At 38.6% G+C, this 17,599-nt stretch overlaps 1 protein-coding gene across 2 annotated transcripts in view; it reads left to right on the top strand.

Moving 5' to 3' along the window:
* The window catches only part of mlphb (melanophilin b), a 76,154-nt gene that overhangs the window by 22,989 nt on the left and 35,566 nt on the right, over window positions 1-17,599 (top strand). For both annotated transcript variants that reach the window (XM_042001417.1, XM_042001416.1), the window contains exons 3-6: window positions 8,088-8,309; window positions 10,884-11,023; window positions 13,825-13,866; window positions 15,727-15,776. In XM_042001417.1, the coding sequence (XP_041857351.1) occupies window positions 8,088-8,309; window positions 10,884-11,023; window positions 13,825-13,866; window positions 15,727-15,776 (454 nt within the window). The remainder of the gene's footprint in view (window positions 1-8,087; window positions 8,310-10,883; window positions 11,024-13,824; window positions 13,867-15,726; window positions 15,777-17,599) is intronic.

Raw genomic sequence — 17,599 nt, 5'->3', positions numbered from 1 at the left:
CAGTAACTTTGAGCTTCCGCAGAAGGTGTGCCTTCTTTACCATGCTGTCTACATTGGTGAACCAAGAGAGGGTATCTGTAATGTATCTGTAATGTATATGAAGCTGGACACTACCTGGACTTCTGTGCCTGCAATAAAAATATGTGGATGGGAGTGGCTGCTCTACCTGAAATCCACAATAATCTCCTTAGTTTTCACCATGTTCAAGATGAGATTATTTACTTCACACCAGCTCACCAGATGCTGGACTTCCTTTCTGTACGCTGATTCATTGTTGTGGGAGAGCAGTCCCACCACAGCTGTATCATTCATCAGCATACTTAACGATACGACAGCTCGGTTGAGAAAATCTGAGTAGTCATATGTCAGCAAGTATATAACAGGGGGCTGAGAATACACCCCTGGGGGGGAGCTGGTGTTGTCAGTGGTGAAGACAAGCAACCATAGATCTTAACGATCTGTCTTCTGCTGGTAAGAGAGTCCAGCACCCAGTTCACAGAGATGGGTCAATTCCCAGCAGTGCCAGCTTCTTTAACAACATCCCCAGAATGATCGTATTGAAGGCCGAGCTGAAACCCAGGAATAAGCCTCTCTGTTCTCCAGGTGGGTGAGAGCCAGATGGAGAACAGCTGCCACCATGTCAGAGTGCTCCAATTGTTCCTGTACGCATATTATTCATGGTCCACACTGACACTAATAGTGTTGGGTATGTGTGTTCTGACCAGCTTCTCAAAGCATTTCATAAACACCGATTTGCATTGTTTGTTTTTTTTTGTTTGCTTTTTTTTAACAGGTCCACATTGTGGGCAGGCTTGGAGGTGACCGTGGCTTAGTTGGTTGCATGGTAATTCTCTAGCTGGAAGGTTGTCAGTTCAGTTCCCTCAGATGAGGGTCACAGTATCATTGTCAGAATCATTGCCCAGAATATGCCAATTAGTCTGTGATTATAGGACAAAACTGCTACACAGAGTGTTGCACAGAGTTTTAAAGATGACATGAAGTGGGTCTTTAACAAACTGAGAAAATTCATTCCTTATGAAGTATTATAATCCATCAGCTTATTACACATTAAAAGGGAAGGAAACATATTTTTACACATTTCACCACAAATTTTATCTTCACTCTCAACAACAGAAAATAAGTTGTAAAAGACTTTTTCTGTCCGGTTACTTTTCAAAAGTAACAACGTACCCTTGAACATAATGTACTTCCTACAGCACGAATCTTGTTGTAGATATCAATCATGAATTCAACATTTTGCGTAACAGGGTGTTTTGCTGTGTTTTTTTAACCATCAGGGTGGCTGTTCATGCCTGCTGGATGTCAGTTATGCAGAAATTACACGCTGTGAAGAAAATTGAGTGGTACTAGACTAATTTTGTTCCACATCACAAAAGATGATTCAGTCATTTGCTCCTAATTCAGTAACTGTTCATGTTTTTCTTTGGCAACAGTGGCAGATCAACAGTTTAGATATCAAGCTGCAGAAGGAAAAGAAACTAAAGGAAGTTTTCCCTTCTGTTATGTTGAAAACCTCTGCAGAGCTGCAGCAGCAACAAACCCGTTAGACCGAAAAGATGGACCATAAAATACATACAGAGTACATTACGTCATTGTAATAAAGCCATTCTAAAGAGCCATTCTGTACTCTGCAAGTGTAGAATGCAAGTAGATATTCTCACAGTCAACATTGGCCTTATGTGGAATGATCTGGGAAAGCAGCTGTTATTTTTACCCAGTTGGTAATCCGGCATCACTTGCAGCATTCCAAGTTTTAACCTTTGAAGCTCCTGCACACCATCAGTCTACCCAAGCTAGTGACTGACATGTCCATACTATATAGAAATAGCAGGAGCAACATGATTCCTGCCAGACACACACACACACACACACAGACTTATATATATGTATATATATATAAGGCAAACAATATCTAATTGAAACAGGCTGCTGTTGTCAACATGTTTCATTCTTCACCTTCAGGTGACAGTGTCATGGATCTGATTCATATGAGACTGATAAATTTAGCTTGTGTGTCCAAAAACAATACTTTTGGGTAAGTAAGTGCTGGTGTGAACCACAAACCGCCAGTTTCCTCCTTCTCAGCTGAACAATAAACAAACGCATCAAGAGAGACGGAACTAGCTACAGATAAGCTGATCACCGACAGGAGACGGCTTTGTTTTTCGGGTGCGGTATTTAGTTCACCTGGTAAAACAAATAAACAAACTTATATACAAAAGATCCCTCGTCTTCCCCTTATTTGGGACATTGTTGCTAAAAATATTTTAGTAGTTTGTAATTGTGTCATTTGCAAACAGAAAGTTGAATTCTTTAAACTAAACCCGACAATTTAACTTTTTTACATGCTCATAATGAAATAGTTTTTTTTTACACTGATTCCGTCATAACACATTACCACTGGAACCTTCCTGTCTCCAGTCTATACTGGCAAAATAGATAGATACAGATGGCAAACAAAGGACGGAGTCAGAACACAAGACAGCAGTGTTCTTCCGTTTCAGCTGAGGTTCTTCTCCAGCTGTTTGTTTTCCATTCAATGAGCCATTGTTTGCTTCTCAGGCAACGGTTGTTTTCATCCTCTGAAATCTTTAAATAGGTGCAGATCTTTATGTGTTTACATATAAAACTGTCCACACTATCTTATAAAACCACAAATGTTGGATCACGAAATGAAATATTTTGCTGATGGTTCTGACTTTGTTTTGCTTTACCAAGTCCACCAGAACAGCAGGAGACATGTCATTTTCCTGTTTTTAGATGTGTGTGTGTGTGTGTGTGTGTGTGTGTGTGTGTGTGTGTGTGTGTGTGTGTGTGTGTGTTTTCTTTTTTTTTCTTTTTCTCTTTTTAACCTGTCCTGTCCAGCATCATGACGGCTGGCTGCTGTGTTAAGCTGAACAAATTTGTTCTGCCAAGAGGAGCTTTTCAGGTACAGGGCTCCCCTTGAATCTTAAATGTTATTTATTATTATTATATTAAAAATTTTTTTTTGCTAATTCTGGTCTTAAAGGACCTCATAATATTACCATTGTGAGCAGAGTGGCAGGGCATATGAAGATTTAAAAAAAATTTAAACAGAAACATTAATTTCTTTCTTTTGGATTTAACCATTTATTCATTCATTATCTGTAGAGCTTTATCTATTACGGGTCGCTGGTAAGCATTTTAGCAGGTGAGAGGCAGGTACTCCTGGACAGGTCAGCAGTCCATCGCAGGGCCAACACAGAGAATGAGACAAACAACCATTCACACTCACTCCTCGGAAGAGTGAGATTTAGAGTGACCAGTTAACCTAACCTGCATGTCCTTGGACGGTTTGAGGAAGCTGGAGAACCCACGCATACACGGGGAGAACATGTTAAATCCACACAGAAGGGCCACCACCCACCAGGTTCGAACCAGTGACCTTCTTTCTGTGAGGCTGCAGTGCTAACTACCACACCGCTGTGCACCAGTTTAAACTAACCGGACATTAATACAACTGCAAATTAATTCTGTTTCATCTGACTGTGTGGACAGATGATGTTCTGATTAAACTGGAAGGTGTGTTTTCAGCACGTTTTTCTGTACAGCAAATTAAGAGAAGCAGACCGTTTCACGGATGGATATGTCAGCAGAGTTTTGTAAGGGAATGAAAACCTGTCCTTAATTCTGTTAAATGAAAGCAGACGTCTCCTGCAATGTATTAGTTGTTGTAAGAATATCTGGCTATATGTCATAATATCCAAACCTACTTGACTAACTCAGGTATCAATTATCTTAAACTAAAGAAAAATCCAGTTAAGAGATTTATCACATTCATATTCTAATTGTCAATCATCTTATCAGATCATATCATCCTTCTGACTTTCCACTTGCTTAGAAGCAGATGACATGAAGCTGAAACAATGAAGAGATTTATGACATAACTATATGAGTATAAAAACTGGTGGAACAAAAGTAAGATCCCTTGGAGCCACCCTTATATTTTTGGAATATCAGGCTGTATGGTAGCGTTCAGAGAGGCAGAGAGCTGAGGAACTAAATCTTGCTGGCACACCCAGATTCCTAAGCTTTGTCAGTTTAGCAGAAAGACTGCAGTGTCTGCTTTTAATTAGGGGAAAGTGGTTGGGGAACAATTAAAGAGCCTTCATAAAATCTACAAGTATGTCAGAAAAAAGATTAAAAGAGCAATGTAAGAAGTAAAACAATAAATTCCATCAAGCTCAAAGTAGGTAAGAAATCCACACAAACTTAAATTTATTCAGGCTTTTATGAATATAATTACAGTTCATCACCCTTACTGTGGCTAATGAGACCATTTATATTCTAAATATACAGTCTTATGAAAGAGAAATGCCGTCTAATTCTAAGGTTTTAAGAATTAAGACTTATAGAAAAATAATAATTTGGTTCTGACCGAGTCTTAGAATTAAGTAAAAAAAAAAACAGCTTTAGATTAAAAAAATGACTTCTAACCCCCAAAATCTAACTGCTTGCTCCTTGATGCATTTCTGACATTTCCTGAAACTTTAATAAAAATCTATCCATTACTTTTTGAGTTGTGTTGCTAACAGACGGACAAAACAAGCCCTGCAGAAGACACCTCCACCGTGGCAGAGATAACAAACGGTGTTGTGTGCACAATTTATAAACGTAGTTGTGATGCTATGCCTGGTGAATGTGTTGTTTTAGCTATCATCAGCTGTGGTTGACATGCTGTTTTATACTTTATATGGCTTTCAAGCATTTCTCCTCATCAGTGACTGTAAAATGTGATGTTACTGTCAGAAGCTGCTGACAGCTCCTGCAGAGGGCAGCACGCTCACCAGCTACGTCTACATGGAATAATATTTCATCTATACAGTTGAAATCAATCTGATCAGAAATTCCAACTGATAAGTTTGGAAGAAGTCTTTTCTTTTTTTATTGTAAAACCTTTTGATCATCAAAATATTTAATAATCCTTAACTCTTCAGTTTTTAACACAAGCGATGTATCTGCCACAGTCCTCTTCTGTTTTGCTGCCATTTTTCAAGTCTTCCCTAAAACTCATTACGTCACGTGACCCCCACGTGGTTCAAGCATGCGCAGAGACAACATTCACCACAAAACGATAGGAATGAGCATAGACATGGTTATGTTTTCCAGCTGATCCAATCATGAGAAGGTTTAAACCACCTCTCTCGTTCATTGTAAGATTTTCTACTTTTATTAGGTATCTGACTTTGCCTGCTGTGTTTCAAAACCCAGAAGACCTGGAAGTTGCCTGCTGCACACATATGTAACTGAAATCATAGCAGGGAATCTAGTGTATTAGATTTATGGGATTTGAGGTTTGAAAGAAGAACAGATTTAACCGATATTACTTTTAAATGACACCAGCTGTCTCTTCCAAAGCTTACGGAATACTTAAAATTACTCTATTTATCCAAATGATTTGGGTTATAATTTAAAAAGCGTGGCCTTTAAAAAAAAGCTTTAATAAATAATAAAATCCTTTTCATCCTTTTTCTTTCCCTTTCCTTTCTTTTTTTTTATTTTTTCTTTTGTCCCCAGCCCAGGTAGTGTGACATTTGGGACGAATTATCTGAACTGTTCCCTTCGAATACAGTCTTGCAGAACTGAGCCTTCCAGCTATGATACTTTTCCAACAATTAGTACATGTTGCTTTTAACTTTGCTGAAGAAACCCAGCAAGCAGCTTAAAGCAATTATGTAAGATATATATATATATATATATATATATATATATATATATATATATATATATATATAAATGCTAAAGAACTAACTAATGTTTTTAAGTATGGATATCATAACAAATATGACAAATGGACAAATTTTCACAATATAATGACACTAATAGTACCAGTAATATACTTTTTTTTTATCTTTTTTTCTTTTTTGTCATTAGCTTTGAAAATTATGAGCTTTTTCACAATTTCTATGACTAACAAACACAGTTAAGAAAACAAAGAAAGACCAGGTCCACAAAGTCCAAAAGAAATATATTAACACAAATTTTGGCTCCCCATGTCCACCTGACAGCATGAACAGAGACAACACATCTACTGAAAGCTCACATCTCACAGGTTCCAAAACTGTAAGTTTCATTTTGCTCTGACCAAGATTTAGTGAACCAGAGGCAAAAGAAGGCTCAATTCATGCTTCAAGTTTGTAAAACATAGTCATAAAATGTCTTACTTTGCTGTCTTGCCTTTCCCATTCAGAAATCACAATTATCTGACCATCTGCATAGGTTTTGACAGACAAAGACAAAGAATTCTTTTTCTTTTTTCTTAAGTGCCTGACAGAAAATGTTTCTTCATTTTAATAAACCTAATTACAACAGACGCACCGCTGCAGCAGGACCAGACATGGAGGAAGACGCCTGGACTGCAGCCTCTGCATGAGGTTTCTCTGTGTTCACAACAAAACAAACAAAAAAAAGCTGTGTGAACATGTGATAAAATAATTAATTATTGTGTTAATAACGTGATAATATGTATGTGTGTGTGTATACACATATGTGTGTGTGTGTGTGTGTGTGTGTGTGTGTGTGTGTGTGTGTGTGTGTCAAAAAAGAGAGAGAGGGACACACTTTCCCAATGGAAAATGAGTCCACAAATTTGACTTTGTGTTTGATTGAATCAAATAATACAACCAGACATTAATATTGTAAATTCAAGCTCTAGTAATGTCTAATTGAATTAATTTAAATGCATTTCAATTGAAACAGTAGAAAAGGAAATAGAAAATTTAAATGTCTTCATTAATACACATTAATATTTGACTGTAAGCCATGGCGGGATCAGCCAGCAGCTTTGATTCTGGTCCTGGAGCAGAGGTGAACATCTGCTCTGGAGATGGATCTGATGCTGGGAAGGACCGAGGCTGTCGAGTGCTTTTGGTCGGGGGAGGGGCCTGAGTCAGCACCGCAGCTAATTGAGAAGAGTCAACGTTGCATGCTTTCACGTCAGTCTCCAAAGTCTGTGATTTAATGCGTTCATTTTTTGGTAATTAATTAATCATATTTAAAGTCCCACCCCTAATCCCTCTTCCACACGACGTCAGGAAGTTGAGGATGGGGCTGGGCAGACCGATCTAAATATTGTTATTATCGATACCAAGACAAGTATCGGTATCAACTCAACCATTTCACCATGTCTCTGCACAACTGGGACATAACCCCTCCATAAAAAACATCAACTTTTAAAAAAATGACATTGACTTTGCACGCCGTTTTGACTAATTAGTCAACCAGTCCATATCCCTTATAAACGCACATTCATACCACTATGGACACATCAGAGCAATGTGGGTTTTAATGTGTTGCCCAAGTACACTTCAGCAGATAATCTGAGGAAGCCAGGAATAAGTCCATCAACCTTCAAGATGGCAGGCAACTCCTCTTCCTCCTGAGCTATAGCTGCCATGAAAGAGCGGGTCTTCCTGCAGAGATTAAACCAAATTTTATTAGATTAATGATTATTTATAACATAATTTGATCAGATTTAAGGTTTAATTGGTTTTTCAGAAGGCCCACAGCTGACCCAGTTCAATCTGCTGCATTCATCCATTTTCTGTTCTAGCTTGACTGTATTTAACTGTGGGCAAGAGTGAGCTTTAAATTACAATTATTTACCAGTCTTAGTACAAGTGAATGTAAAGAACTGTCACCTCCATTGTTTTGTACTATTTGAATCTGTAAAATGAAAATGCCCATTCAGTCTTCTTCTGGAGTCACAAAACTCTTTTTTTCCATAACAGTGAACAGCTGGGTTTTCTCATCTGTTGCTAGCTCTACTCTAGCTTTTCTACCACATGGTCTGTCTCCTTACAATAAATGAAAATAGCACTCAATATTTTTATTCCAGGTTATATTTTAAATGATATAGTCACATTATTAATGTTCTCTTGAGAGAAGGAGCTAAAAAAAACAAACAAACAAAAATAAATAAATAAACAGGGGCTACTTGCATAACTTTGAAATTTAGAAAAAACTATGAAGGAATAAAAACTTTCTGTCTAACTACAGAACGAACTTTCTCTAAGATGTAACTTCCATTCGTATCTTTTTTTCAGGGAGCTAAAGACCAAGATAGAGAAGGAAGACATCAAGAGAGAGTTGTTGGGGAACCAGAGCAGCTTGACTGAGTCTCACTGCATTCGCTGTCTTCAGGCCTTCAAGTTCCTGGTCAACATCAAGCGTCAGTGTTTGGACTGTCAGCTTTATGTCTGCAAGTCCTGCAGCCGTTACAGCAAGAAGGAGCTGGGCTGGGTGTGTGATCCCTGCCATATGGCAAGGTAGGAAATTAACAGATTTAAACCGTGAACTGTCATTCAAAGTGAGCTTAGTGGGGTTGCCAAAAGGCTGACCAATGTCAGCAAAGAGGAAGTGTCACTTTCTCTCTGTAATATGTGTATTTTCCACCTCTCATTAAATGGGTTACCAAGAGGTAGGAATGACTCTGTCTTGTAAGTGTTTTGATTTGCACTTTATTTGGTCTCTGAAGCATTTTGACTTGTCAAACTTCCCCCCTCTCAAGTTTCACTGTTGTACTTGATGGAGGTCAAACCAGAGAGTTGAGTGAAACTCTGTCAAGCATGATTAACTCACTTCAACTCACTAAGGGCAGCGTTAAAGTTTAGATTCACAGGGATCATATAACATGATTCACAAGTTTTCAACCTCAAGGTTTCAAAGAATTCCCCAAATTATTATTATTATTATTATAATTTACTTCCATGAATGTTCTCTGCATGACGATGGCTGTCAGTTTTGGGTTGCTACACAGTTATGACACTGTTGGTTGTAGGTCTAGCTGTGGGTGGGACATGGTCATAATTAGACTAATTTTGTTGATTGACTAGTTTTTCAGATTATAAACCCAATTCACTGTCTGGCATTAGAAAATTAAAAGTTGCTGATTTTCCTGTGTTTTTAGTATTAGGACTAGAGCAACACACTCTGGGTCACGTTTGAGTGTGAAAGCACTCAATAGCCTGCATGTGTTATATATACTCACTGGCCATTTAATAAGATATACCTGTTTGACTGTTCGCTAACACAAATATCTAATCAGCCAATCGTCAGACAGTGCCTCAATACATTTAGTCATGTAGACATGGTCGAGACGACTTGCTGTAATTCAAACTGAGCATCAGATTTAAGTTTAAAGTGACTTTGAACACAGCATGGTTGCTGGTCTTTTATCAACTGTTGATCTACTGGGATTTTCTCCCACAACCATCTGTTCTAGCATTTTGTCAAACATTTGGCATAGTTTTGTTATCACTGCTTTAGGCTGCAGGTTCAGAGCAAATAACGGTACATTTCACAATATCTCCCAAATTAGTTATTTACTGTCAGCAGCGCTACAGCCTCTTGTCTCTTACGCTGGTTACATACGCCACAAGACGCGAGAAGTTTGCTCTTGTTCTAGAGGCTGCAAGAACAAGAAGGTCAGTCCATACTCCATGAGAAGCTTAGTCCACAACTGGGTGGGGATTACTGTCTCTGTGTTTATGTGCAATAAACAACAGACCCAGTTGTTTCATACTTTACGAGAAACTGTGTCCGTGGCCATGAGGGGTTGAGCATGCAGCGGTGTCCATGTCTTCATATACCACATGTGTTGTATTCACTAACATACTTTCTCACCCCCTCGATCAGCTGTTAATTATTGTTAACTATCTATTCAGTCTCCCCTCAGCAGAAACACGGAGGTGAAACTTTCCTCTTCACTCACCTTAAACATCCGACCAATCACACAATGTTTCTCGAACCCCCACGACAAGAAAGTTCTGCGTGGCTGATGCGTTGAGAACAAGCCGCAAGATATCCCCAACCATGTCCACGAGAACAAAATGGGCCCGAGAACAAGAAAAAAGTTCTCACTTCTCACGGAGTATGTAACAGCCTTTAATTCGTTAGCATATACTAGCAATGCTAGTTAATGCTAACAGATGAAACAACAGATAACGTTTGTTATATTAGTCTAGCATAGCAAACATTACCCATTGTGTCACGTTCAGCTGGACAGCAACATGGATACATACCATTTAGTGTCAGATTGACGACCGTTTTGTGTGTTTTGTGTGTTTTTTTGTGTTTCCTCTGCTATCACAACAATTTCTCATCTGCTCTCTGTATGTTTGGTGTTCCTCCCCGATGCGAATACACTGCCAACAGCAGACAAACACACTGACCCCCCCAGTGTCACACAGAGGACTACAGAAACAGGCAGCTGCAATTTTTATGAAGCTCTGTGATTTTCACATTCACTTTTTCCTACTGGTGTTCGAACAGCCAAGAAATGCACAAGACATTGTTGGGAAAATGGTCCAATTCTCATCTGTTCTACTTATTTTGGATTTGTCTATAGAAAGCTAAGAAACTCTACAGAAAATTTCTTTCTTGCTTCCTTCAAACATGCATAGTATCCATAATGTTTGAAGGGCAAGGCATGATTGTCTAGTAAAAACCAAAGCTGCTTAGTGTCTTGCTGAAGCAGTGCTGGGTGTGTTTTACAGCAGAAGTTTTGACATCTGTCATTTCATGGTTTTTTACTGCTCATACTCCCCTGGTCCCAGCAATGCAATTTAAGTCCAGGTCCGTATGTAAACCATCATACCAGTGTTTGTTGAGATGAAGCTCCAAACTGGAAGTTTTTTTAAGGGGAGCTAATTGGGTGTCTGGAAAATATCAAGCTACAACTTTCATGCTTGAACCTGCGCTGCACAGTTTAATTTGTGCAGTAAGGCTGTTTGTTAAAGGGGAGCAAAAGGTTCATCCAGGCCTTGTTTACATTTTGACATTGTTTTTTAGTAGGTGCGAGGGCTCTGTTGCAAAGATTATTGTTCTTTGTGTTTCAACAGGGTCCTCAAGATTGGTACTTTGGAGTGGTACCATGAGAATGTCCGTGCACGTTTCAAGCGCTTTGGGAGTGCCAAGGTGATGCGATCACTATTCAAGAGGTTGAGCGAAGAACGCAGCTGCTCTCAGAGTGACCTGGGAGGTGAGTTTACTTGGTTTTTTAATCCTCCTCCCAACCCCTTTCAGAGCAGAAGCTTATGTCTGGAATGGGTCAATCTTTGTTCCACTTCTTAAAATCTGTATATGGAAAGTGAACAAGTAACTTTCTCCTTCTAATTAACAATCATTGTCATGACTAAGTAATTAATCCCCACTAAATCGAAAACAGTGTATTGATCATTAGTGAAACACTGTAGTTACTGGGCAGCTGCCACGTTCACAATGTCCCTATAAATGCACAAAACAGAGCAAATGAAAGGTCAGAAATGCAGAAGATTGTCTCTGCGTTTAGTTTAAGTGGTAACCTGAAGAGATTTCCATCTGTTGCTTTGGAAGCCCTGAAAAGAGATTGATGGTCAAAAGTTCAGTCTGTCAGAGTCAGAGAGCACCGACTCCAAGTCATGGAAGTCTGCTAGAGCTTACGATAAGAAATCCCCAATAAATGAAAGGCTTTACAGAGATTCAGCAGCTGCATGCTGTACTGCAGCTGCATGGAAAATGTCCTTTTACTCACTCTGCAGCCTAACTGCTAAAACATCACCATGATAATCATTGTCCCATCGACTGTTTCAGATCGAGAATTAGGCCACGTTCACACTGCAGCTTTTTTTTTTTTTATCTGACCCAGGCTACTTTATGGTGTCCCAAATGAACACATACCTGATCTGTGTCAAAGCTACCTCAGTCTGAACAGTAATGCTGCAGTGTAGGGTGAATGTTCAATCTATGACACCAAGAATTAAGGCAGTTCTGGAGGAAAAGGGGGTCCAACGCAGTACTAGCAAGGTGGACCTGATAAAGTGGACAGTCGGTGTATTTAGTCAGAGGGGTATCTATCCCTCCAGTTTGCATAAATGAGAATCTAATAAGAGTCAATGAAAAATGAATTTTTTGACAGTATATATAAGGTCTATGCTGGATTTTTTTTTCAAATTTATTTATTTTGCTTTTTTACCTTTAGTTTTTTCAGGTAAAATATTCTCATGTGCAAACACAGAAAGGCTCCAACATTTTACTAAAGCTATGTATTCAACACTTATTCTCTTTACAGAGACACAGTTGTGTGATGACTTTGGTGTTTAATGTCTACAATCTTCATTATATGATGACATTAAGCTGCCACATGTTGCTCCAGAAGGACATCATTCACTCACAACATCTTGCTACATGACAACATACACACATTACGCTTTGCTGAGCTTGTTGCTTATAAGCAGGAGGATGAATTAGTCTGGTGACTCATAAGAGATTACTATTTCTAGACTTTTGCACAATATTTTCCAAAATCGTCTGAGCCAGTCCCACTTGTGATTCTTTACTTTTCATCATTGCTCTAAACTTTACAGGGTTATGGGTAGATTTAGATGTTAAGAATACATAGTTTGGGTTAGAAAATGGGCATTGTTAGGAATTACAAACTTAAAAACATTTTCATTACACTTAGCTGATGACATAATGTCACCTTTGTCCTTCAGCCTTTATCAGCCATCTGTTGGTGAGAACCTTAATCTTTAAACACTGCATCACTGGAATGACGTTTCCGCTCTTATTTAATGTCACATGCAGTCATCTGCAGGCTGCCAAATCTACAACAGGGATTTAATATTTTCCATCTTTCCTGTTTTTCCCACTCTGTCTCCTCACAGCTGTGCTGAGTGCTGTCGCAGCCTTTATGTCCTTAATGGACCAATTTGTTAATTGGGCCACACTTTATCTTTAATACCTTTGGCAACCTTACTATTGTATATGAATGTTTTAATAAGTTATCTGTACAATCACAGCTTGTGTTTAAATTCTGATGCAGTGACGCTTCATCTTAATTTAAAGTTGCTCACGCAGCATTGCCAACTTCCTCTGGCCATACTCGGAGCATATGAACCAAGTACCATTGAAGCCCATTTTATCTCCACCTTGAAGCAGATCAGCAGATCTCCATGTGAGATCAGAGCACCAGTAGATAAGTGAAAATGATGAATTATGAAAAGACAGCCAGGACTCCTGGTTCTGCTTATGCTGAGTCACTCTTGAGGATTTTGGGAGGAACAAGTGGGATGGCTGGCTTAGCCCAGCGGGCCTTGTGATCATTCAGTCACATGTCTCTCATTCTGTGTTTGGAATTAAAGGATTCAGTCCAGCAGGGCTCCACAGACCAGAAACAGGAAGAGGGGAGGGAGAACAAAACTTTTATTTGTCATCGATGTTTGTGGAATGCAGCACGCAGTGTTTGCACACATGCAACTTGAAGTCATGAAGCGCAGCCATAAATATGCATGTTAACAGATACATGATGTCTGAAATAATGTGTAACTTATCACGTTGAGATTCATGTGACCACCTGGATTTGATTCAACATGCATGACTGCACGCACACACACACACACACACACACACACACACACGCACATATTTTAGCTGCTTCTTTACTGTAGGCCTTCTGCTGTGGTCCTCTGGGCTCTCACAGCTCGGAGGGTGTCAGTCTGTGAACATGGTGTCTTTGCAACAGAGTTTTTTGTTTGTGTAAAAGATTAATTGAGTCAGAGGGCGATCTCTAACCCTGACTGAGCAGTTTAGTGTCATTACTTAAAAGCTGCTCTTGATTTTATTCTAAATATTGGAATTACAGACTGCTTGAGTGATCTTGACTCTAGGAGTTGGAGTTGCTGATGGATGTTATGATTGCAAACTTAACTTTTTGTTTCTTTGTCATAGAAGGTGTCGAAGGGAGAAGTTAATTAAAAGCAGTTAATTTGATTCTTATCATTGCATTTTTTTTCTGTTTTTCAGAGCCACAGGACTATGATACACAGAGCATGCCCGAGGTCCACAGTAAGTCAAGTCAAAGAGGTTTATTTGTCACATGCACAGTTATACATAGTACAATTGTACAGTGAAATGTGTTTTCTGTACCTGCATCCTTTAAGAATAAAAAAGAATAAGCTAAATATTTATAAAATAGAATAAAAATAGAATAGAATAAAAAAGGTAAATCTTTAGAGGTTCATCCATCAGGAAGGATCACATAATCTGTTAGAGTTGTGTGTTTGTGTACTAGCTGTATTAATATTTTCTTTTTTCCTATCAGTTTTTTTTTTTTTTTTTTTTTTTTTTGGTCTTGTTTTTTTTCATTAAAATTCTTTTTTCTATGTTTTTTCTAATTGTGTTTTATTCTAAATGGCCGGGTGTAGTATTGTCACAAAAGATCACCTGAAGATTTTCTCTATAGACCACTATCCTAACAGAGACTCTTTAAAAAAGATTGTTAAAAAAAATTTTTAAAAAAAACTGGACATTTTTATGTGCATGAAGACATAAAATCTTACATGAATGAGCAGGCAGATTGGGTCAGAACAGCTCTGATCAGATAACCATTTAATATAATGTATCTACAGCTAAGGGCAAATTTAAACTGCTTGTTTATTAGCAGGTGAACATAATCTGTGTTTAGTAGGGAAATCCCTTTGTGTTTTGTACTGTAGTAGAGTGGGAAAACTGACATTTAAGGTATATCATCCATCACACAGAGACAAGGAACCACTCACATGCACTCCTAAGGAGAATTAAGTGACCAATTAACCTAACATACATGTCTTTGAATGGTGGGAGGAAGCCGGAAAACCCGGAGAGAACCCACATATACACGGGTAGAAAGGCCCATATTTTCTTTTATTTTATTTTATTTTATTTTTCAGTGGGTTCCACTTTATAGAATGACTCACTTCACTAATGTCCACCAAAGTGGCTAATGTGCAAGTAACCATCCAGGGTAAGGTCAAGGGGGCAGTAGCCTGAGCAGAGAGGCCTAGACTTCCCTGAAATTCCTAACATTTTTAGATATTTTCTGACTTCCACTGACTTTGCGTGGTCAGGCAAACTTATTAAAAGTCCAGATCAGGATCTGCAGTCTCTCTAAACTGTTTAAATTTAATGAAGAGGATGTGAAGGTAAGTGACAAACAGTAAAGAAACACTTGCGACTTTTGATTTGGCTCAAAGTAAGCTTTTCTCATTATAACTGAAGTCTTGGTGCTGCAGTAATTAAAGCCATGCGATGTAGGATCATCTTAAGTGAACAATTATTCATGAAAAAATAAAAACTTCTTTGCCCCGCCTTTACCGAGCGGACCTTTCAGAGACTAATCCCAGCGGGTGTGTGGTCTGTCTTCCTCCTCTGCAGTCCCTATAAGAGTATTCATTAAGGTAACTGTAAGCAGGCTGAGTGATTTGAGATTTAATTTAATCTGTGAATGATCTCATTCGATTTTAAAAAGATGCACCTACACCATGAAGTTCTGAGTTCTGCTCCCATTCGTGGATGCAGTGATGTGATGGTGGAGTATTGTTTTTGTTAGCCTGGCACAGCTCTCTCGCTCCCATTCACAATGGCTCTTTAAGAGATGACAATAAGGAAGATTACAGTCAGAAGGAAAGTAGTTATGTGTAATTCTTTATTATGGATGAAGATGGTAAAATTATTTTGCATGCAGTACTGTAACTTAATTTATAATGCACTTTAAAAACAACAAAGTCAAACAAAGTGCAACAATGTGCACACAGCATTAAAAACCGTAACTCAGGATTAACTTACATTTGCAACTGCACCATATTTGTTCCCAGAATTATAAAACTTATTGTGATTCATGCAGCCACTAAACTCATTCTAACATCACTTTGATGCGCTTTGTCTCAGCAGACGGATATGAGCTCAGCATGGAGGCAGCAGACTCACACTACAAAGAGGTATGATCACTCACTTTTCACTTATTTTCTTTAACCTCCACTTAAAGAAATAATTATCAGATTTTGCAAGCTGTAACCGAGATTAACTAGAGATGACAATCAGTTTTTCTGCAACAAAACCTCGCTTCAAAAGTTCTGGTAAAAAACTTTTCTATCGCAGGGATTTTAGCTCTGTTTTACATCTTCTTCCTGAAATAAAGTACAGCTGGTGATTCTTCGCCGCTTCCCTTTTCAACCTTGGAATTTGTTCACAGGTGAACACTTGATGTTTATATTTGAAGCATTAGCTGACAGTGTGTTTAGCTAAAGGACAGCCCGTGTTAAATTAACACTACTGAACTGACAGATTTTCACTCTGTGGCTCCACCTAGCAACAGCTGTCTCTTCTCTGAGCTTCTGAAACCATAATAATGATTTTAAAAACAACACTGAAGAGCAGGTATTGTAATGATCTCCAGTTACTGTCATTTTAAACACAAAGCTGTGTGAAACACCATGACCTCATGCTCCACTTCCTTTTACATAACGATAAAATTATGCCCAGTTGTTAAATGTAAGGACACTAAGAAAAAAAGAAGAGCATGAATGTTTACAATGGTTCCTACTTCTGTACAGAGGCATGTACTAACAATGCAGCCGAGTTTGTCTGTGCAGAGTTCTGCACAAGTCCAATTTTACCAACCTGCACCACCCAAACCCGATAAGATGATTTCCAAACCCGACCCATGGATATCTTCCAGAGAGATCTGGACCCGGCTCAGTGATGTAGCCGGATATAACCCGCGACCCGAGCCGCAAGTTAACACATTATAACTGTAAATACACCCCTGTCCCTCCCTTCATTGCATTACTGAATTCTTTCACATATTTAAAGTGATGGTGTCTCTTTCACCTCGTTTGCATTTACAATAAAAAACAGGAAAAGACAGCAACACAGTAAACTTGAGAAACAGCAGAATTGTGACGTTTGTGTGACTCCTGTGATGTCAAAGTTGGATGAAATGCGACATGACCGACTAGAGAAAAAACGGGTCGATTTCTGTTTTCAGAGACATTATGCTAAGAATTTTACTAAACTGGGCTAGCAAGTGTTTCATTTGTAAAATCCTGTAGTAACCTGTGGTGCTGTAAAGCAAAACAGCCGCTGTAATGTGAAATAGAAAACCCCAAAACCTTTTATCATTATTATTATTATTATTATTATTGATAATAATAATAATAATAATAATAATAATAATGCTTTAATCGCTACGGATTGATGAGTCGATGCAATTTGCTGAATTGCTATGAGTTGCTGAATCGCTGCAGGTTGCTAAGGCATCTGGTACAGGGTGTCTTGAATCTGTGCAGGTACAATGAAATCTCATCTATGAAGGGATTCTATACAGAAATGTGCTGGCCAGTGTCAGAAAGCTTAGTCTCAGTCGCAGGTCATGGGGTCTTATAACAGGACAATGACCCAAAACACAGCTAAAAACACCAAGAATGGCTAAGAGGAAAACATGGACTATTCTAAAGTGGCTTCTATGAGCCCTGACCTAAATTCATATTGAGCATCTTTAGAAGGAGCTGAAACATGCCGTCTGGAAAAGGCTCCCTTCAAACCTGAGACAACTGGAGCAGTTTGCTTATGAGGAGTGGACCAAAATACCTGCTGAGAGGTGCAGAAGCCTCACTGACAGTTACAGGAATTGTTTGATTGCAGTGATTGCCTCATAAGGTTGTTCAACAAAACATTAAGTTAAGGGTACCATCATTTTTGTCCAGGCCTGTTTCATGAGTTTATTTTTTAAATAATTCTGTTGACGCATGGTTGAAAAGCA

Source organism: Melanotaenia boesemani, chromosome 12 (assembly GCF_017639745.1).
Source record: "Melanotaenia boesemani isolate fMelBoe1 chromosome 12, fMelBoe1.pri, whole genome shotgun sequence".
NCBI classification, from domain to species: domain Eukaryota; kingdom Metazoa; phylum Chordata; class Actinopteri; order Atheriniformes; family Melanotaeniidae; genus Melanotaenia; species Melanotaenia boesemani.
Note: the sequence above shows the minus strand (reverse complement) of the source record. Positions and strands in the feature narration are given on the sequence as shown.